Source organism: Suricata suricatta, chromosome 4 (assembly GCF_006229205.1).
Source record: "Suricata suricatta isolate VVHF042 chromosome 4, meerkat_22Aug2017_6uvM2_HiC, whole genome shotgun sequence".
NCBI classification, from domain to species: Eukaryota; Metazoa; Chordata; class Mammalia; order Carnivora; family Herpestidae; genus Suricata; species Suricata suricatta.
The window spans coordinates 130,395,741-130,417,887 of record NC_043703.1 but is presented as its reverse complement, the minus strand read 5'-3'; the positions used below and the strand labels follow the sequence as shown (position 1 = coordinate 130,417,887).

At 46.5% G+C, this 22,147-nt stretch overlaps 1 protein-coding gene across 6 annotated transcripts in view; it reads left to right on the top strand.

Annotated features, from left to right (window-relative positions):
• The window catches only part of ACOXL (acyl-CoA oxidase like), a 327,931-nt gene that overhangs the window by 40,355 nt on the left and 265,429 nt on the right, over positions 1-22,147 (top strand). For 5 of the 6 annotated variants that reach the window (XM_029937830.1, XM_029937835.1, XM_029937832.1 and 2 more), the window contains 6 exons: positions 7,641-7,727; positions 8,275-8,373; positions 12,310-12,424; positions 13,616-13,702; positions 15,509-15,581; positions 19,650-19,782. In XM_029937830.1, the coding sequence (XP_029793690.1) occupies positions 7,641-7,727; positions 8,275-8,373; positions 12,310-12,424; positions 13,616-13,702; positions 15,509-15,581; positions 19,650-19,782 (594 nt within the window). The remainder of the gene's footprint in view (positions 1-7,640; positions 7,728-8,274; positions 8,374-12,309; positions 12,425-13,615; positions 13,703-15,508; positions 15,582-19,649; positions 19,783-22,147) is intronic. The other variant, XM_029937833.1, reaches the window with a different exon arrangement.

Genomic DNA, 22,147 nt, shown 5'->3' with positions numbered 1-22,147 from the left:
TCCTCTGCTTAAAACTCCTTCCCCTAATGCTTTAGAGAAGCCCTCTTATTTTTAATATGGCCCACGGGTCCTGATGTGATTTGACCCCACTCGTTCCTCCAGGTACTGTCTGTATCCCACTGTCCTCCTCCCTAGGAGACCTCACATACTGACCTTCTTTTGTTCCTGTCACCCACCTTTGGGCTGCTCTTGCCATCACCCTAGAATAGATTTTTTCCCTTCCTTCACCTGCCTGACGCCTGCTCCTTCTTCAAGCCCCAGCCCATGTGTCCAATGCTCAGGGAAGCTCCCTTCAAGCCTGCAGTTTAATTCCATCTGCTTGTTGTCATCTGTCTTCATACCTTTGTACCTTACAGTCTTCTGTCGCAGCATGTGCCCCCTTTGAACTTACTCATTTATCCAGGTGTCTAATTGCTATATGCCTCTTAGCACCACTAGAGGGCAAACTTCTTGAAGACACTCATCCCCTACATTCTTTTTTTTTTCCATAATATTTTATTGTCAAATTGTTTTCCATACAACACCCAGTGCTCGTCCCCTTAAGTGCCCTCCACCATCACCACCACCTCTTTTCCCCCCTCCCCCTTCCCCCTCAACCCTCAGTTCATTCTCAGCATTCAGTAGTCTCTCAAGTTTTGCATCCCTCTCTCTCCTCAACTCTCTCTCCCTCCTCTGCTCGTAGCGGGACATGAGAATGAAATGAATACAGAATACACAGGTTCAAAACAGTTACTGGAAAGGTTAAATGTAGACTTATCACATGACTCAAGAAATCCTTCCTAGGTGTACACCCCAACAAACTGAAAGTAGGGACTCAAAGAGATACGTGTATGCCGGTATTCATCACAGCTTTACTCACAACTGCTACAAGGGTGGAAACAAACCAACTGTCTGTCATCAGATGGATGGATAGGCAAAATGTGACCCGTGCATACGATGGAACATTATTCAGCCACAAAAAGGGATGAAGTTCTTGGACCTGGAGGAACTTTGAAAACGTGATGCTATTTGAAGCCAGACACATCAGGACAAATATTGTGTGGTTCCGCTCACATGAAGTTTCTTGAATAGGCAAATCATAGAGACAGAAAGTAGATCATGGGTTACCAGAGGCTGGAGGAACAGGAAAATGGGGAGTTTGTTGGCACAGAGTTTCTGTTTGGGATGATGGAAAGTTATGGAGATAGATAGTGGTGATGGTGGCAAACAGTGTGACTCTAATTAATACCACTCAACTGTATACTGAAAAATGGCTAAATTGCAGACTTTCTACTAAATGCATCATACCACAATTAAAAAAAAAAACCTTTAAATATTTAGTAGGAGTTCCCCTTTAACCCTGTTTGCCTTTCCACACATCAGTCATTGCAGGGAACTTGTTTTTCTTGCGCTTGGATATCCCAGACAGCCAGAGGAATTTGTAGACGGTGCCCCTGAGTCCAGCCAAGAAGGGCCAAGGCTGTTTTTCCTGTGGGCAGTGGAGGGAGCTGTGATGTGCCGGGAATAGTTCCTGTGAGCCCTGGGCTGGTCAGGGCGTCCCCAGATCTCACTGCCAGCCCAAGGGCAGCTGCTGGCCTCTGCCTACTTCCCTTTTACACCTTCGCACAAGCTGACTGTCAACCTGACGCCAAGGACGCGCCAGCCTCAATTCATCTAAGTCATCCATGCCCCGCAGGCCTGGGCCCCTTTTCTCCCTCCCTCCACGTCTGTGCTAGCTAAAGGCTCTGGGTGTCCCTGAGTGCTTTGGACAAACATAGTTGGACTAACACGGCCAAAGTTTGGCAGGGCCAGGGGCTGGCTCTGAGAGCGACTCCCAGGGAGGGGGGTGGGAAAGTGAGAGGTGCCAGGGAAAGACTTCCTTTACTCAGGGCTTTGAACCCCTGCTTGAGCTTGGGAGCCTGCCCAAGGTCTTCTACCAGACACACTGATGCAATATGGAAGGATTCTAGGGCCCAAAGAAATGTGACGTGCTTCCTTTTCTTTCCCATGACTGTTCCCCTTTTTCCTTATTTGAACCACCCCACTATCTGTCTTAGTTTGCTTAGGCTGCCATGATAAAACATATAGATCATGGGGCTTAAACCACAGAAATTTATTTTCTCACAGTTCTGGAGGCTGGCAAGATCAAGGTCCAGCTGATTCAATTCCTGGTGAGGACTCTCTCCCTGAAGATGGCTGCCTTCTTGCGGTGTCTTCACATTAGAACGGGGCAGAAAGAGAGAGAGGGAAAACACAGTCTCTGGTATCTTTTATAAGGGCATTAATCCCATCATGAAGGCCCCACAGTCATGACTTTATTTAAACTTAATTGTTCCCAAAGACCCCATATCCTTATGCCATCACATTGAGGGTCAAGGCTTCAGCACATGAATTCTGGGGAGAACCTGATGCAGTCCATATAGCACTGTCCTTTCTGGAGTCACCATTGTCTCCAAAAATACCTGCAGTGCCTCATTTGCTCTTGGAATGAAGAGAATCTGAATGCACTTGAAGGTTCTTTAGGAGACCCACTGTTGGAGTACCGTGTAGGAAGGGCCTGGCCAATCACAGTGGTGGCACTGCATGACAGACCTGCCTGATCTCTTGTGGCAGGGAGACAATCAGAATGATGTGGGTTTGCCTTCTGTCTCCTGGACGTCTCAGTCACAGTTCACGCATGCTCCTTCCGCATCTAAGTTCATGAAGGGTGACCTTGGGTTTCTCTCATGTGAAGATGGTACTGCTAATGCCCATTCATTGGCTGTGTTCAGATTTAAAGTGATGACGCATCTGAGGAGCTCCATGCTGTGGCTGGAAGGTAGGAGGCGCTTGATAAGTGGTGGCGACTGTACCCCCCAAGCTATGGCCCAGAGCCCTTCCTGTCAGTCTTATAGGCAGTGGCTTGGCTAGTGGGTTGAGATGAAATCATCCTGTGTTTCAGCTCTAGCCCACTAGCTTTCCCTGCCGTGGTGGGGCATGCTGCTTGTTGGTCATCTTTCGGAGGTTAAGAGGCCCCATCTGGAACCCCGTCAGCCTGTCCTGACCCCAGTTCCCAGCCCCCAGGAAGCTCTGACTGTGGCCTTCGGAGGCTCCTGCCAGCCATCACTGCACCAGTTGTGGTCATGACCTCATGCACCTGCTATAGCTCTTTTCCAGATGAGTGAGGAAGGAGAAGAGGGAGCTTCCCCGAACAACACAAGGTGCGCACAGACTGAGAGTTTTTGTCAGGTGTCCTCCCCTTTTTCTCATTTCCTTGCCACTGCGTTCTTTGGTCTTCTCAGAACAAATGGGCTTCTTTGGGTCCTGTCCACTGAGGTGGGCTGGAGGCCAAGGTGCCCCCTGGGCATGATGACAGTAGTGGACACAGTGCTCTCTGAGAAGGACACTGCCCTGCACCCTCGTGATGGCTTAGCACCCTTCTTCCTTCAGTCTCTGTGTCCCTGTCTTAGGGAATCCATCCCCTCCTCCCTGGCTTCTCCTGCAAGCAGTGAATGAGTCATCCATCTAGAGACTCGGGATAAAAACCCGGGTGTCACCTGAGCCCTCTCTTGCCTTCTTCTCCCAAGTTCAACCCATCAGCTCTGTCTCCGGAATCTACCTTGACTTCCTCTGCTTCTCACCCCCTTCATCACCACAGTCTGACCGCCGCTCATGGGCTCACCTCAGTGGCCGCAGCGTGGGCACCTCCTTCTTGCTGGCTGGGCTGGGATCCATGCCACTCACAAGAGGCACCTGGCTGAGAGCCTCTCTTAGGCCAGGGAGTCATCTGCTTAGAATCCTCAGGTGCTCCCCCCTGCATTGGCCCCATTTTGTCAGATTATCTATGCTTCAGAGAACGTGGCTTTGGTAACACACTGTCCAGCACATGAGGGAAAATCCCCCTGTTTTAAGTGACTGGATTGGGGTCACGCAGACACTACCTCTGTTAACTGCTGTGGTTTCTGCAAACCTACAGGTTTCACTCACCAGCCCGGTGCTCCTACTAATGGCATTTAATGAATGGAGGTTTTCAAAATGTGGATGAAATATTCTCCCCACACCCCTTTTCTAAAGAGGAGGAAAGGCTTTAAAATCTAGAAAGGGAACGTTTTGCAAAGAATGCATTAGCCACCAGCCAGAGCGGTTTAGGGGTAGAGAACTCAATCTGTTGTAGTTTTAGAAAAACATTTCCCTTTAACCTGATTTCCAAGATGGCTTGGGAACATCACTATTTGGATTGATTGCATCTTCCCAGGCTGGAGTTAGCAATGCGTCACGGTGGTTCTGTGGAGAGGGTGCTGAGTCATCAGAGGGTTGAGTGTTTTCAGAGGATACTTTATGATTCTCCAAATGAAAGCGCTTCGTATGTCAGATGCTATTAATGGCATTTGTCTGTCATGATGTCAGAGCATTTCAGCTGGTCAGGCTGTTAGAGCTGCAGTGCCCTTTCAGACAGTGAGTGCCAGGCTGACCACGCATGTGGTGTCCAGGGACAAGTTCTCACCAGAGACTGGTGACAGTTCTCGGACAGCAGCATCAAAAGATTCCGTTCCCACCATTTCCCTTCCTGCAAGGTCTTCCTTGGGGTTACTTTGTCTGAGAAGGCTCATTCAATTGTCGTGACCCCAGGAAAACAGGGCATCTCTAGGTTGTTGTATTTGAAGAGTCCAGAGTACGGCAGGGTTCTCCTTCTCCCCACCTTGACCCCATGTGTTGGTTTCATATACCGGCTCTTGTGACGGCAAGAGCAGCCAGCAGCGATGGGCCTCCATTCTTCCAGGTCTCTTGCATTGAAAAAGAGACAGTTTCTTTTGCCTACTAGCTCACCCATGTGTCTCAGAGCCCACTCTGGTTGGATCCACCCAGATCATGGGTCTGTGCTGAAGCCATCCTCTATGGCCATGATATTATGCAGATTGGCTAGTCTTGGGTTCCAGGCTTATCCTAGAGCTGGGGTGGGGGTCAACATCGGCCACAAACCACTGGGACTGATTGTGGGAGAGGTGGGCTTCACAGAGGAAAGCCAGGGCTGTGTGGTTGGGACAGGAGACGACGTGCTAACCTGCAAACATAGCTATTGTCTATATACTTGAACTCTTCTGTCTTTGTCATCAGTCCCCTGCTCCCTTCTAATGGCCTCCCTCCAGTCACCCTTCTTTCTCATCTTCCTCCTCATCTTTCTCCTCCTTCACTTCCTTCTTGCCGGCAACACTTTTTCTAAGGTTTATACAAGACCAAAGTACTTGGCAGTTGACCATCACTGAATTCTCACAGCAACGTTATGAAGTGCTATTAAGCATTAGGCAGCTTGGGTTTGGACCCCAGCCCTGCTCACCATCTCATGGTGGAGCCTTGGGCGGGTCACTCCCCTCTCTGGAACCTCAATGTCTTCGTCTGTCAAATGGGGGTGATGATGTGGTTGTGGGGAAGAGTGGGGGCACTCATCACTCACTGCTTTTGTCGGATGTGGAAACTAACGATTGCCATTCGTCCAAGGTCCCACAGCCAGTGGGTAGCCAAGCTGGGCTCTGAGCCCAAGCTGTCTCATCTCATCCCAGGCTGAGTTCCTGCTTGTTTTGCAGCATTGCATCTTCCATCAGCTTTCCTGTTTCTCATGGCCAGGCTCATCTCTGCAGACTGGCCAGTGCCTGGGATCAGTGCACAAATACTTTCTTTCATGTCTTCTACTTCCCAGGCACTAAGCTAGCCCCTGAGCAGACAAGGAAGACTGAACATTCAGAAGCATCATTTGAAAGACAGAAAAAACTGGTGGTATCCCAATTCCAGATTTCAAGTTACGTTACAAACCATGCTGTTAAAATAGGATGGGACTGGCATAAAGACAGAGATGTAGGTCAGTGGAAAGTAACAGAAAACCCTCCAAATAAACCCACAATTATATGGTCAGTTAATATTTGGCAAAGGAGGAATGAATATATAATGGGAAAAAGTCTCTTCAACAAATAGGGTTGAGAAAACTGGACAGCAACATGAACAAGAATGAAACTGGACCACTTTCTTTCACCATACACAAAAATAAACTCAAAATGGAATAGAGACCTAAGTGTCCTGGAAGAGGACCATAAAAATCCTAAAAGAGAGCACAGGCAGTAATCTCTCTGGCATTTGGTGTAACAGGGTTTTTCTAGATCTGTCTCCTGAGGCAAAGGAAATAAAAGCAAAAATAAAGTATTGGGACAGCATCAAAACAAAATGTTTCTGCACAATTAACAAAGGAAACAATCAACAAAACTAAAGTCAACCTACTGAATGGGAAAAGATATTTTCAAATGGAATATTCAATAAAGGGTTACTATCCAAAATATTTAAAGAACTGATACTACTCAATACCCCAAAAACAAATAATCAAATTAAAAAATAGGCAGAAGACATGAATAGTCATTTCCAAAGAAGACATACAGATGGCCAACAGACACATGAAAAGAGGCTCCACGTCACTCATCATCAGGGAAATAGAAATCAAAAGTATGAAATATCACCTCACCTCACACCTGTCAGAATGGCTAAAATCAAAACCACAAAACAAGTGTTAGTGAGGATGTGGAGAAAAAGGAACCTTCTTGCACTGTTAGTGTGAATGCAAATTGGTTCAGCTACTATGGAAAACAGGATGGAGGTACCCCAAAAAGTTCAAAACAGAACTACCCTGGAGTGCCTGGGTGGCTCAGTTGGTTAAGCTGTCAACTTTGGCTCAGGTCACGATCTCATGGTTTATGAGTTCGAGCCCCACGTCAGGCTCTGTGCTGACAGCTCAGAACCTGGAGCCTGCTTAGGATTCTGTGCCTCTGTCTCTATCTGCCCCTCCCCTGCTCATTCTTTATCACCCTCTTTCTCTCAAAAATAAATAAACTTAAAAAAAAATAATTAAAAATAAAACTACCCTATATCCAGGAATTGCATTGCTGGGTATTTGCCCAAAGAATACCAAAACATTAATTCAAAGGATACATGCTCCCTTATATTTATTGCAGCATTATTCACCATAGCCAAACTATGGAAGCAGCTCAAGTGCCCATCAGTAGATGAATGGATAGAGAAGATGTGGTAGATATACATCATGGAATTTTATTCCGCAATAAAAAAGAATGAAATCTGAGATTTGCAACAACATGGATAGAGCTAGAGAGTATAATGCTAAGCAAAATAAGTCAGACAAAGAAACACAAATACCATATGATATCACACATTTGTGGAATTTAAGAAACAAAACAAATGAACAAAGGGAAAGAGAGAAGACAAACCAAGAAACAGACTCTTAACTATAGATAACACACTGATAGTTATCAGAGGGGAGAAGGATGAGGAGGTGGGGAAAGAGGGAAAGGGGGTAACAGTTACACTCACCATGATGAAATTAAAGAAAATAAAGTGAAGAAAAAAGTCATTTGATGGACTGAACTGGGCAGCCCTGAAAATGGAGGACTGGACTTTGTGGTGCTGGGGCATCCTCTCCAAGAGAGAGAACAAGGGACTATGTCTGCAGGGTCCCAGGAGCTTCCCAGGCAATGAAGGGAAGGGTGTGGATGCCTTGCTGCTTACGGGGCTTAGATAAAGCTTGATGAGCTGAACAGATGCTCCTTGAATGGTGTTCGGCCAGGGGTTTAGTTGTCGTTAAATTGTTGACTGTCGCTAACAGTGGCCTATGTTGTTCTTGTTTTCAGTGTGGAATAATTTATTGGCTATTCGGTGGGGCAGTCAGGAATCTCGGAAGCCCGGGGCATGTGACTAAGTGGCTTCAGCCACTCCAGGTATGGCGTGTACCTCAATAGATGTCTTCTATGGAGAACCTTGAAAATTCATAGTAGCTAGATATGTGCATGTGCTGCATGTTTGCAAAAAACAAAAATAAATCAGAGAATCAGCGTCAGCAAGAATCTTGTTCAGAATGAGAATTTCAAGACTGGTTTTTAAAAATTGTCATATTGGTATCACATTAGCTGTCACCAGGCTGAATTCTTGCAGTTGCCTCCAAATCACCCCTCTCTCTCTCTCACCCACAATCTTTTAAATTAAAAAAATTTTTTTTAATGTTTATTTATTTTTGAAACAGACAGAGTTTGAGCAGGGGAGGGGCAGAGACATAGGGAGACCCAGAACCCAAAGCAGGTTCCAGGCTCTGAGCTGTCAGCACGGAACCCACAGACCTCGAGATCATGACCTGATCCAAAGTCGGCTGCTTAACTGCCTGACCCACCCAGGCGACCCTCTCACTCACATTCTTGATGATCAGAAAATTCTGCAGTGAGAGCAACCATCTGACTAGCTAATTCCCTTTTACTATCTGGTAACCTCTAGGAGCAGAAATACACTGGGATGTTTGCAATGACGGAGAGGGGCCACGGGAGCAATGTGAGAGGGGTCCAGACCCAAGCCACCTTTGACCCCTCTGCGCAGGTGAGGATTCTGTTCGTCATTCTGCCGTTCAGGGTGGCAGGAGACCTGTTCAGAGCCAGACTGTCCTTCTGAGCGCCTTCAGAGCCAGTGCTCTCTGGCCCGAGGCGCTCAGATTTAGAACAAACGGCTAAGTGCTTTAGTGGAGGTGGGCGTATGCTCAGCCTTTTGTGTGTCCAATATCAGCCAACACTTTCACGGCCCCCACTCTGCGTGGGCCTGCTCCACGTTCTCTACATGCGCTCGTTAATCGGATGCCTTGTGACAACTCTGTGAGAACGGTGCCGGAGCCATTTTGTCGTCCTTCCCTACAGTAGCAGGTACATGACTGGAAGGGATGCTTTTGTCTGCACTCCCTTTGGCCCGTGTGGCAGGAGGGTGCTGTGTGTGCCGGGGTATCCTTACTGGGAGCCACGCCCCCGTTCCTGGCATCAGGCAGTGCTTTTAACCATGACCTGCATGAAAAGTCACATGACAACCAAAACGGAATCTCACAAAACGATCTTAACTTTTACTATGTTTACTGTATGTGATGAACTTCAATAGTTTCCCTTCTATTCTCATTTATAAAACAGTTCGTCAGGACTCTCTAAATTGATCTCTCTCCACTAATGCAAGGTGAAAACCCTGCCGTGTAAGTCTAAAGATATCACCATTTCTTTAGTTCCTGCTTCCCTGGAATAAAGAAAGTAACTATTTACTTATTTCACTCCCCTTCATAGTTTCTTATTTGATTTTGCGCTTTCCTAAGAACTACAAAGGAATACACAAATTCTGCAGTTCTTTCTAGAACTGAGTTTGGGTCAGTCTATGTGTGTAAGCATAGTGCGTGAGCGTGGGCGTGGCTACTCAGTCTGTTCTTAATTTTTTCTGAGTTTGTCCCTCAGCATCTGAATTTTTGTTAGCAGGTTTTCCTGGCCCACAAATGCTAGTTAGAGGTGATCAGACTTTAGAATGACGGATTCAGATGAGGGTTGTTTTGGAAAATGTTCATCCTGTCCTTCTGCCCAGGTGATAGTTCTCTGCAATAGTCAACGATGCCCAAGGTCACAGTAAAAATGAGGACTGACAGCTATTGAATGTTTGCCATGGGCCAGGCTCGGAATCAAACCGCTTCTGTTTAGTTTACTGTATTCCCTTGTAATACCCATCCCGTAAACCTACCCGTGTGCGCTAGACATCAGGCTAAGCACTCTACACTTACATTGTCTTAAACATCCTGTAGTTTTATAGGAGGATATTATTGTCCCTCTTTTCTAGGTGAAGAAACTGAGGCTCGCAGAGGTTAGGAAATGGGCTCTGTGTACGCAGTTAATGAGCGAGTCTGGTTCAAGTGGGACTGCCCTTAACAGTTTAGCTTTTCTTTCTTTCTTTTTTTTTAAAGATGTATTTATTTTTGAGAGACAGGAGGGACAGATCATGAGCAGGGGAGGGGCAGAGAGAGAGGGACACATAGAACCGGAAGCAGGCTCCAGGCTCTGAGCTGCCAGCACAGAGCCCGATGCAGGGCTCGAACCCATGAACTGTGAGATCATGACCTGAGCCAAAGTGGGATTCTCAACCGACTGAGCCGCCCAGGTGCCCCAACAGTTTAGCTTTTCTGCCAGTGGCACGATGCTGACCGCACATCTTTTGGTTTTTGGTGGGTTAATTTTTTCTTTCCCTAAACCATGGTACTGGGGTCACTTTGCTGTCATTAAAGGGGGGAAAAGACCCACCCAGGACTCTTATTTATTTGTTTCTTCTTACAGTTATTATTTTTTTCCCCACAAAAATCATTTCCCCGTGTGGGTCCCCTTTTCCCCCAGCAGCATAAATGATTTAGCTACTTGGTGGGCCTCGGCAGCCACTGCTTCCTGCAGGCGAGTTGCAAAGTTGAAATCCTAATGATGAGGACACTCTGGAGAGCGCTCTGCCTCCGGAAGGACTGAGAGAGAGAAAAAGCCCATCATAAACTCAGGCCACTGAGGATTGACAGTGCGGGGACTGGGTTTCTCCTTCATCGCTTTCTGTGTCCTCCCCCCCCCCCATCAGTTCCCTTTTGAAATGTTAGAGCATATCAAATGAGCCCTCTCTCCCTCAAGATCTGTTTCAGTCTCTTATATTTTCTTGGTTATTCTTCTCTGTGGGTTGGTTGGCTGTTTTATTTTTATTTTGGGGGCAGTGGCGAGGTTAGTGGTGCGGATAATTAACAAGTAAGGGAGAGAGTTTTATTTTTACATTTTATGCTAAATAGCAAAAATGAATGAGCCTAAGCTCTCTGGCTGAAGACTTTTTTTTTCAGTGCTCACAGTACTGACCAATTGGTCAGCCTTCAACAACGAATTATGGTAGGAACTGGCAGACATGGTGTGCATTATTTAGATCCTGCTTCAATGCCAGCATTTTGGCTTACGCAAACTTTCCAAATCAAGTGTTTTTGCCAGAAGTGACAAACCTTCTTTCCCACAGTATATCCGATGTGTGTGGGGATGGACACATCCCCCTGCCTCTTCCCCAGCTCCCCAGATCTTTCCTGCTGGGACACTTTCCTGCCACTCTACGACTTCCCTTCCTACCCCCGGGGGCAAGCATCTCTTCACCTCGTGGGGTTTTGTGGGAGTTGTCTGTGTGCGCGCGTGGTGTTTCATTGTTGTAATGGCACCCAGCCTCAAATAAGCCCTTTTTTTGAGAAGTCCTGGCTGACCTGGTAAGACAAGGGCAGCCTCCAGAGACTTCTCTTAAAGAAAGATTCAGCTTGTCCATTTATGTTTCCGAAAAGCGCTTGCACATGTTAAAAGTTTCCCTGCGCAAACATATGTCAGAGAATGTTTTCTTAGGCTTCAAGAATGTATTTCTTGGCCAGTGGGGAAGTACAGTCTACATCCCTGAAAATCTGAACTCTGGGATAATCTTTATGTGATCAATCGTTTGTTGGTTTAGTTCAGCCACATCTTCGATATTGTCAGCTCCAATTAAACGTGCAATTCTGCCCTTCTGCCATTTCCCCTGGATTCTCCGACCTGTCCCAGGTACCCTGCCTTCAGAGCTGAGTTATTGTCTGTCCCTCTTTGTCAAGAGGTTGAAGGGTAACTCAGGGGGCGAGCAGAATTAGAGGTGAAGGGGAGCATTTCCATGGGGATTCCGTACTGGCTTCTGGAGGGGAGGAAGAACACTGAGATTGAGCAGAGCCTGAAGACATAAGTCCTGCATCTTATTCTTGACTAAAGTTTATTTTAGACTCTCTGGGGCTGGAGTCTTTGGTCATATTATGGAGACAAACTGCGTGGCATATTGCAAGATTCTTTCCCGTATAAGATAGAGAATTCTTTACAAATGCTTCAGTTTAAGGGCTTATGCATTTGGGGGAACTTTTAATTATTATATTCCTCGATCAGGAAAATGGAGAGGCAGCTTCTCAAACAATCATCCTAAGGGTTCAATGAGGGTATCTTTCTTTTTATAAAGGTCGGAATTGTGTGGGCTGAGATTCTAAGTGATGGTGGGAATAGGTCACGGTTGCCTATTAGGCTTGCTCGCATCCAGGCATACAGTTTTGGCCTTTGGTTAGTTGCTATTTAAACAACGGACCCGTATCAACGAGGCAGGGATTTTTAAGGCCTGGGCAAGAGTGGAGGGTATGAGGAACCAAGTCATGTGTCCAGAAGGGGAGATACCCAGCAGACAAAATAAAACACATAGATGTGGACTCATCTAGCCAGGGGCCCGAGGTCATGAGATGTCTCCTCCTTCCTTGTGAGCCTTGCCTGTGGGGTGTTTGGGAGTGAGAGCTGAGAGTGTAACACCCCGGGTCTGGGGTCTGTCTGCTCCTCCGCTGTGAGATCGTCTGAGTGCGTCCTGCTACGTGATGCGCATCTATTTCACAGTCTACTGCATGGAGTCAAGGGGTTGAAATGAGCCATAAGAAAGGAGAAACTCAAATGCCCTTTTTCTGTGCAGGAGTTCGTGATCGACACGCCGTGCGAGAACGCTGAGAAGATGTACATCGGGAATGCGATGTATGGGAACTACGCGGCGGTCTTCGCTCAGCTCATCACAAAGGGAAGATCTCAAGGTTTGTTACTGGTGCAGAAGGCTAGACTAGTTCTCTTTACGATTATTATTTTCCAGCGAGTGCTTTACCCTGAAAGTGTATTTTACAGCACTGTTTTTAGCTTATATAAAATTCAGTACCAACTTTATCCCTTAAATATACATGATGACAAAATTTGTGGTTACATTTTGGCACGACAGTAGGACACCCCCTTTCCCCTTTTCTACAGTTTTGCTTTGCTTTCTGCGGTTTCGGTTACCTGCAGTCAGCTGTAGTCTGGAAAGAGGTGATCCTTCTTCTGATGTGAAGTCAGAGGGTCATTAGTGGTGTGACTCCTCATCCCTGTGCCTACCTCATTGCCTGCGCAGCTCATCATGTAGTCATTGTATCATCTCATATCATCACGAGAAGGGTGAGTGCAAGCAAGACGATCTTTTGAGAGAGAGAGAGAGAGAGAGAACACAGTCATGTATGCTCTTTTTAAAAAAATGTTTATTTATTTTTGAGAGAGCACAAGCAGAGGAGGGGTGGAGAGGGGGACAGAGGATCCAAAGCGGGTTTTCTGCTGACAGCAGAGAGCCCCATGTGGGGCTCAAACTCATGAACTTTGAGATCATGACCTGAGCAGAAGTTGGACATTCAACTAACTGAGCCACCCAGGTGCCCCCACGGAACACTTATTATAGCATATTGTCATAATTGTTCTATTATATTATTAGCTATTGTTAATCTCTTACTGTGCCTTGTTCCTAAGTTAAACATTATCCTCGGTGTGTAGGTACAGAAAAACACATGGCATGTATAGGGGTCAGTACTATTTATGGTTTCAGGCATTCACTGCGGTTTTGGAACATATCCCTCTGAACAAGGGGAGGACTGCCCTATACGACTCAGTCATAGAACTGACTGAATTTCAGGATCAGCACAATTGTATACTGTCTCAGGAAATGAATAAAGTTTAATCATATCTTTAGAAAAGAGTTTATCCTTTTTTAATGTTTATTTATTTTTGAGACAAAGGAGGGTGGGCAGAGAGAGAGAGAGGAAGGCAGAATCCCAAGCAGATTCTGCACTGTCAGTGCAAAGCCTGTTGTGGGGTTCGATCTCGAGAGATCGTGACCTGAGCTGAAATCTAGAGTCAGATGCTTAACTGACCGAGCCACTCAGGCGCCGCAAAAAGAGAGTTTATCGCTGTCTCTTTGCCTTCCTTAGGGCCCCACTGTTTCATTGTTCCTGTCCGCGATGCAAACGGAAGCTTGTACCCAGGAGTGACAGCCATTGATATGATGTACAAAGAAGGTGAGTCCTTAGGTGACCCCTCTCCTACCCTCATCTGCATCTTTTGCCACACCCTGCCCACCTCCGGTCACCTTAGGGAGAATCTAACCTACTTCACCAAAACAGTGAAAGCACAGAAGACTCTGATTTTGCAGCCCAATGAGAGTCTTTTATGTGAGAACTGTTGGGGAATGTTGAAGGTTGCCATTTATGAATATAGTCGTGAGGCAGCTTTGCCCTGAGTAATTTTGCCTCCTCTCCTCTTCTTGGACCGGTCAAGGCGCTCTTTCCTGCCCCTGAGCCATAGCCTGTTGGTGCCTAGGGGATCCCTGATGAATCCTAAGGACTGACTCGGTGGAGTTTGCTGGGGCTGCCTGTGGCTTAAACAACAGCACAGTATTGTCTCACAGCTCTGGAGGCTACAAGTCTAAGATCAAGGTGCCGGCAGGGTTGGTTCCTTCTGAGGGCTGGGAGAGGGGAATCCATGACAGGCCTCTCTCCATGGCTTGTGCATGGCTGTCTCCATGCTTACCTGGTGTTCTCCCTCCTCATGTGCGTGTCTGTGTTCAGATTGCTCCTTTTAATAAGGACACTAATCTCTTGGATTAGGGCAACTCTGATGATCTTTTCTTAACTTAATTACCTCTGTAAAGACCCTGTCTGCAAATAAAGTCACATTCATAAGTACCGGGGGTTAGAACTGGAACGTGCGAATTTTGGGGAGTGGGGGGCACAATTCAGTTTATGACACTTGGTGAGAGCAGGCCATGCCCGTGGGCTCCACTGGTTGTTCCCAGCCAAGGCCAAACCAAGCCAAAGAAACAGGTAGGGGAGATGGAAAAAGGAAAGAAGAAGGAGAAAAGAGGGAGAAGACAATCCTTTGGTGGAGGGGTAGTTTCACCTTGGCCCGTCACTGTTTACTGATCGCCAGACATTTAAAACATGGACAACTTCAAATTTTTTTTAACGTTTTATTTATTTTTGAGAGAGAGAGACAGCAGGAGCAGGGGAGCATCAGAGAGAGAGAGAGGGAAACACAGAATCAGAAGACAGGCTCCAGGCTCTGATCTAGCTGTCAGCACAGAGCCCGACATAGGGCTCAAACCCATGAACCGTGAGATCATGACCTGAGCCAAAGTCAGACGCTTAACCAACTGAGCCACCCAGGTGCCCTGAAAACATGGACAACTTCAGAAAGTCTGCTTTGGTTTCCTTATAAGCTCCTACACACAACCGTGTCCTTGTCAAGAGGTGATGTTCTAGATAAAGACATTTGCAAGTAAAGATTTTCTTTCCCCTCGGATTAAATCTTGCTAAGTGCAGAATGAACTAAAAGTAGACCCCAGACTCTGCTAGGTCTCATTAGGAAAAGGGCCCAGGGGCTTTTGGGAACCTTCTGGGGAGCTGGGTCACCCCTGCCACCCACGGCTGTTCTCGTGGCCGTTTTCTCTGGTCTTTTTAGACATTTGGCCACACGCATGTACCTCCTTGTGCTGAGAAGGAAGCGCTGGGAAAGAGGAGAAATTTGCCTCCTGTATGACTGGGGGAGTAAGCGGCTTTCCTGCCTTCTCTAAGTTCAGCCTGACATCCTTTCTGTCGCCTAGAACACTTCCTTTCCAAGCCAGTGCCAAGACCCTCCACCTGAGTTCAGGGGCACAGAAGACACAGCTCCTCAAGAAAACAGAGAGCGTGCCCACCCCCACCCCCATTCTGGGGGTAAAATAAAGGGTTCTGAGTCTTAGTGGAGACAGACCTGGCAGTGGCAGGAGCAGCGGTTCTGATGCCAGCGCGGATTTGCCCCCTGCAACTCTCTTCTGCTCTCTCTAGGTCTACATGGTGTGGATAATGGGATTTTAATATTTCACAAGGTTCGGATACCAAGGGAGAACCTGCTGGATAAGTGAGTAGTTTTCTCTTTAACTCGGATTGGCTGTGTGTGAACTCTTTGCTCTCCCAAACTGGGCCTGGTATCTCGGCCTCACAGCTGTGTGTCCAGGCTGTCTTTGAACCCCTCCCAGATGTTCATTGACTACCCATTGGAAAATGTAGATAAGAAAATAGAAATCAATGAAAATTACCCAAAATGCTGTTATCCAGACTTAACGATTGTTGCACACACTTTAATGTAGAACTCTCTAGACTTTTTTCCATGCTAAGGTACCAACAGAGAAAGGTACGTTTAATTCTTACTGAATGAGATCCACTTATAAATTATATTTTTCATAACATTTAATTTCTGTTTAACATTATGTCAAATGTTTTTATGCAGCAGTAATTACATATGTGCATTTTCATTTTCAATATTACTGTAATAGACTATTAAGTAAGTGAGCTATAATTTATGTAACCCATCCCTTTCTCTTGGGCACTTAGGTTGTTTCCTTAAAAATAATTTTTTTCCCTATTATACACCAGGTAGTGTTCTGTCTTCTTTGTGGGTGGCAGGAGATAAGGTACCACCTTTCACCTTAATAGGCTGTTGTAACTGGTACTACTTGGGTGGATTATGTCCGAGATGCTCAGTGTCATTTCCCCTGCCCCACTGATGTCAGGGGTGGGCTGAATGTGGAGGTGAAGCCTTCTTCCTCAGGTGCACTTTGGGGGTGGAGCTCTAGGGGTTCACAATACTCTTTGCCGAAGCCAAGAAACACCAATTACCTTTGTTTTTCTCTACAGCATTTCATGTATCCAATAAAAATCCTGACCTGTCGTCCTATTGAAGTCCTTAAAAAAGCAGTCAATCAAGCTGTGCATCATCAGTGGTCTCCCTGTTTTATGATAGATTTTCCTTTAACACTTTACTCTCTTTCATTGTCTGCAAGCTCTTGCCAGCAGATAAATGTCATAGATGCCAAAAGTTTAAGAAAAATGTGTGGGAAACAAACTTTAAAAGGACCAAATTACGTTAACTTCCCCTCTCCCCAAATGCAAAGCGGTAGGAAATAAAATAGAAACAACGACAGCGTCTTCACAGTGATCCTGCATGTGCTGAAACCCATAGGCCCCCTCAGGAGCTATCCGTGCCTGTGAGGGCAGGTCTGAGGACCAGCAGCCTTTCCCAGGGGTGCCTGCACATCCCAGCCGCGCTGCTCTCTGGAGATGGGGAGGAGGGAAGGAAAGCCACAGATGTGGAGCTCCCCATATCTCACCGACTCTAATGAGATCTCGGTGGCCTGGCCAGTCTGTCAGAAGCTGGACCCCTTGGCTCAGTACTCATCCAATGCACTTGAGATTAGAAAGTTAGATTTAACTAGAAAGAAAAGTGATAGTGAGCTACATGATCTGTAGAAGGCATGAGAATATATAGAGGGTTTTTTTTTGATAAGCAGAATTTTATTTTAATTTAAAGTTTATTTATTTTCAGAGAGAGAGAGAGAGAGAGAGAGAATGCAAGAGAGGGCACGCATGCAAGTGGAGAAGGGAAAGAGAGAGGGAATCCCAAGTAGGCTCTGGGCTGTCAGCGTGAACTTGACTCAGGGCTTGATGACTCTTGATTTTGACTCAGGTTATAATCCCACGAACCATGAGATCATGACCTGAGCCTAAATCAAGAGTAGGACACTTAACTGACTAAGCCACTCACATGCCCCAAGCAAGATTTGATTTTAAAGCTGTTCCATTAGAATTTAAGCTGCCGCCAATATACCAGAGAACAGCAGTTGCAACACCGGTATTTTGAAGGAAGAGCCCCATTTTAGGGGTGTTGATAAAAAGTAGGCCAGTAAATAGATGTTCAGATTCCTTGGAATCCCTATCAAAATCCCAGTTGTCTTTTTTTTTTTTCCCCAGATATTGAGAAACTGATCCTAAAATTCATATGGCAACACAAGAGATTAGCCAAAACAATCCTGCTCATGAAGAATGAAGTAGGAGACTCACACTTCTGATCTGAAAACTTATTACAAATCTGTAGTAGTTGAGACAGTGTGATATTATAGTGGATCCCCCTGAAAGCAGGAGGGAGGCGAAAAAGAAAAAGAAAAAACCCATTGTGGTATTGGCTTAAGGACAGATACGTGGACAATGAAATAGAATGGAGAGTCAAGGAATAAATTCTTACGTTTATGGTAAGTTAATATTCAACAAGGGTGATAAGACAATTTAATGGGGGAAGAATAGTCTTTAAGACAAACAGTGCAAGGACAACTGGATAGTCATAGGCAAAAGCCTGAAGTTGGACTCACATCTCATCCCGTATAGAAAAATTAACTGAAATGGATCACAGATAGAGGCGCCCAGGTGGCTCAGTCGCTTGAGTGTCCTGAGTGTCCCAGCTCTTGAGTTCAGCTCAGGTCATAATCCCAGGATTATGGGAGTGAACCCCACAATACCGTTCTGAGGGCGGGCTTGCTGGAGATGGTCTCTCCCTCTGCCTCTCTCCCTGGCTTGCACTCTCTCGTTCTTTCTCTCTCTCTCTCCAAAACAAAAAACAAAAAATAATGAATCACAGATATAAATGCAAGGGCCAAAACTGTAAAGCTCTTAGAAGAAAACGTAAGTGTGAATCTTTGTGACCTTAATTTAAGCACCAAAGCACAATCAAACAAAAACAGAGACAAGTTAGACTTCATCAAAATTAAAAAACTTTTGCAGCTCAAAGGACACTATGAAGAAAGTGAAAAGACGACGCATAGATGGAAGAAACTATTTGGAAATCAAATATATTGTAATATTTATGATACATGTATACTGTGTAGGTCATTTGCAAATCATATAAACAAAGTATCCAGAATACAAAAGGAACTATTAGTGTTCAACACTAAAAAGACAAATGACCCAGTTGAAAATGAGCAAAAATCTGAATAGACATTTCTCTGAAGAAGATATGCAAATGGCTAATGAGCACATGAAAAGATGCTCAACATCATTGTCACTAGAGAAATGCCAATCAAAATCACAATGAGATACCATTTTGCACCTGCTCGGATGGCTGTAATGAAAGAGACAAGCCGTAATAAGGGTTGGCGAGGATGTGGAACAATTGAAACCCTCATACATTGTTGGTGGGGATGTAAATGGTGTTGCTGATTTAGAAAAGAATTTGGCCCTTCTTCAAAAGTTTAAAAGTTTCGTTGGAGCCAGCAGCAATTCTGTTCCTGGGTATGTGTGGCAACATTGTTCACAAGAGAATTGAAAACATGTCCACCCCAAAACCTGTACACAAATGTGCATAGCATAAATACTCATAATAACCATAAAAGGGGAAACAACCCAAATATCCATCAACAGATGAATGGAGAAGCCAAATATGGTGTATCCATACAATGGAATATCATTGGCTCTTGAAAAGGCATGAAGTACTGATACATGCTAAAACATGCATGAACCTTGAACACAATGAGCTGAGTGAATGGAGCCAGACACAAAAGCCACACGTTGTATGATTCCGCTGATGTGAAATGTCCGGAGTAGACAAACCCAGAGAGATAGAAAGTAGCTTAATGGTTTCCAGGGCCTGGAGTATGATGAGAATGGGGAATGACAGCTAATTGTATGAGGTTCCTTTTTGGGATGGTGATATGTCCTGGAATTGGATAGTGATAATGGTTGTATAAGTTTGTGAAGGTACTAAAATCCAGTGAATTGCACACTTTTGGAGGGGGGAGATTTTATGATATTTGAATTCATATCACAACAAAAAAGTGGATCAATGTGTAGTCTTCACACTCAGGCTCTGCTGCTGGCTTAATAAGAGTGGTCCCCATGCTGCTTTTTGCCAGGGGCCACTGCCGAGTCACAGGTGGCAGGAAACCTGCCCTGCCCTTCCATGGGTCAAGCCTTTGTCAGAATTTCCTGAGGAGATACCTGTCCCCCGCCCCCAACTCTGATATTTTATGAGGGTATTTCCTGAATCTGGAAACCTGTGTGACATCCCTCTGTGTGCATATGGTATCATTTCTAGGGGTGCCAAGCTCTTCTTTTTTGTTAACCCTGCCCCTCTTTTCTACCTGCCTCTTCCCTACCTTAGGTTTGGCTCTGTGGCTCCGGATGGGCGGTACCATTCCCCTATTAAGAACAAGAGTGCAAGATTCAATGTGATGCTGGCAGCGCTGACCCCTTCAAGATTAGCTGTGACTTTCCAAGCTCTGGGTGCCATGAAGGTAGTTGACTCCAATTTTAGTTTACACTAGTTTATTTTCTGCGTGTTCGAGGGACGGGCGATGGTTTCAGGAGCTGAGTTTCCTGAGTATAATGTGGCTAAGGTTGATGGCTAGATGCTAAGAAGTGCCAGTCGGCCATACCCAGAGAACATTTCTGCACCCTTCTTATCATGGGATCCTATCCCTCTGAATCTCAGATGTGCTGCTGATTCTGGTGGATGGAACACAGGCACTATGGCCAAGGAGACACAGGCTTTGACCCTGGCGGGGGGATGGGTCAGTCAGAACAAATGCATCTGCTGGAAAAGCAGCTAAGAGCTGACAGGTGAGGGAAGGCTGGCATGTCTCAGCTGAGTTCTTTGGGGAGCTTTGATGGACATGTGGCTGTTTGGGGTTTGGCATTCAGCATCCCAGGGTGGAGTCCATGAAGCCAGACCCCCAGAAGGCATCTCTACCTCACCTCCTCCCATACCTTCCTATATACTAGTTTGGAAAGAGCAGCCAGGAGAGGAAGGTTCTAGAAGGCTCCTCTTCCTCCTCGTCCTCCTTCTCCTCCTCAGGGCTCAGCATTGTCCATTCTCTGGGTCCTTTCCATCTCTCTGCATGAGGGGAAAGCCTGCAGTAAGCTCCACAGAGCTTGGTGAAACTGGAGGAAAAATTAAGAAGCCCATGAATATACATTATGACTTGACTCTAACTTTTCCATCCAGAAGGAATACATTTCATTCACCTGACATCAGCACATAGTCGTCTGATGATCAGGAAAATCCTTCTTTACTCATTCCCACTGGGTTGGTCCTGCTTCCCAGGAGGCCTGCCTGCAGGAGTTTCCCTGGGTTTTGCGTTTCCCGTCCGCTGGTACACCTGTGACGCCGTGAACACCCACACTCTGTTCTGAGCCAGTGACCTCAGGCCTCCCATGGCACTGCCTCCTGCCCTTGTTTTCCAGTGTCCTTAACGGGTGTTCAGTTCTGAAACCCCCACATCGGGAGTGGCTCAGCTGGTTGGTCCCCTCAGCCGAGTCGTCTGACAAGTCAGTGAGGCTCCAGGGAGGCTTGTGATGAAGAGGGTGCAGAGGTGAGGCCAGGGCTCTCACACAGCGTCAGGGTGCTGAGGAGGACTTCTTCTTCAAGTCTGTCATTGAAACCACTGCAGCCATTTTGAGACTCCAGTAAGAGGTGAAAGGAAAGGGGAGAATCCAGTGAGCCAAGAATATGATAGAGAAGATGGGACAAAAATCGGACTCAGGATTAGCTGGTGCCTCTGGCAGGATCTGCATACTGTCCCCTCTGATGGCGGTGGCCTTGGGCTCCCTCTGCAGAGAGTGCTCAGTGGATGTGAAAGCACCTGCCGGCTCCTTCCTGGCTAGAAAGGCGGTGCAGAAAGCCTGTGCTATATGTTTCCGAGTGGGCAATGATGTGAGAAGGATGCCCATGCTGCCAGCAGCCCCTTTAGCTCATCCAGCCTAGTGCTGGAGCCCTGAGGGGCAGAGCAGGGCCGCAGAGACGGGGCCTGCTGGAAGAGACTTGATTTTAAGTGTCACCATATCTGGAGCAAAGAAGTTGGGAGAGAGGAGACAAATCTTTATTTATTTTTGAGAGAAAGAGAGAGACAGCATGAGCAGGGGAGAGGCAGGGAGAGGGAGAGAGAGAATCCTAAGCAGGCTCTGCACTGTCAGCCGGGAGCCCGATGCAGGATTGGATCTCATGAATCATGAGATCATGACCTGAGCCACAATCATGCTTAACCGGGTGAGCCACCCAGGTGCCCCCAGAGTTGGCTGACTTTTAAAAGGTACGCATTCTCCATTCTACAGAACACGGGCAGCATAGAGGCATTATCTTGATCATGGGCTCCAAAGTCAGAGAACTGAGGGCTCCAGTCTCTGCCTGGACATGACCAGCAGTGGGGTCGTGGGCAAATCAAGAGCTCTCCTTCACCCATAGTTTCTTTGTAAAACGGGCCTTGTGATAACGGTGAGGCACGAGCGAGTGGAAGCGTGTGCAGCGTTGTCACAGAACAGATGTCCAGTAGCTCAGAGCCGTCACTGACCTGCTGCCTGCTGCCAGTGCGGCTGGTACTGGGGAGATAGCAGCTGGCTGTAAGAAAGGAATAAATGGGCTTTTCCAGGAAACAGATGCCTGGAATCCTGGCCTCCAGGTAACAAGGCAGTCTGATACGTTTTGCAGGAGTGTGTAACTTCCTTTGGATTCCTGTGTATCTGAAGCAAAACGCAGTGGCCGTGAGTCAGCCCCCTCCCTGCCTGGGAGGCAGGTCTACTCTGTGGCAGGGAGACCCCCCTCGCAGAGCCTGGGAGCCCAGGACTCTGCATGGTTCAGGTGCCGCCGCTGTGGTCGGCCCTGAT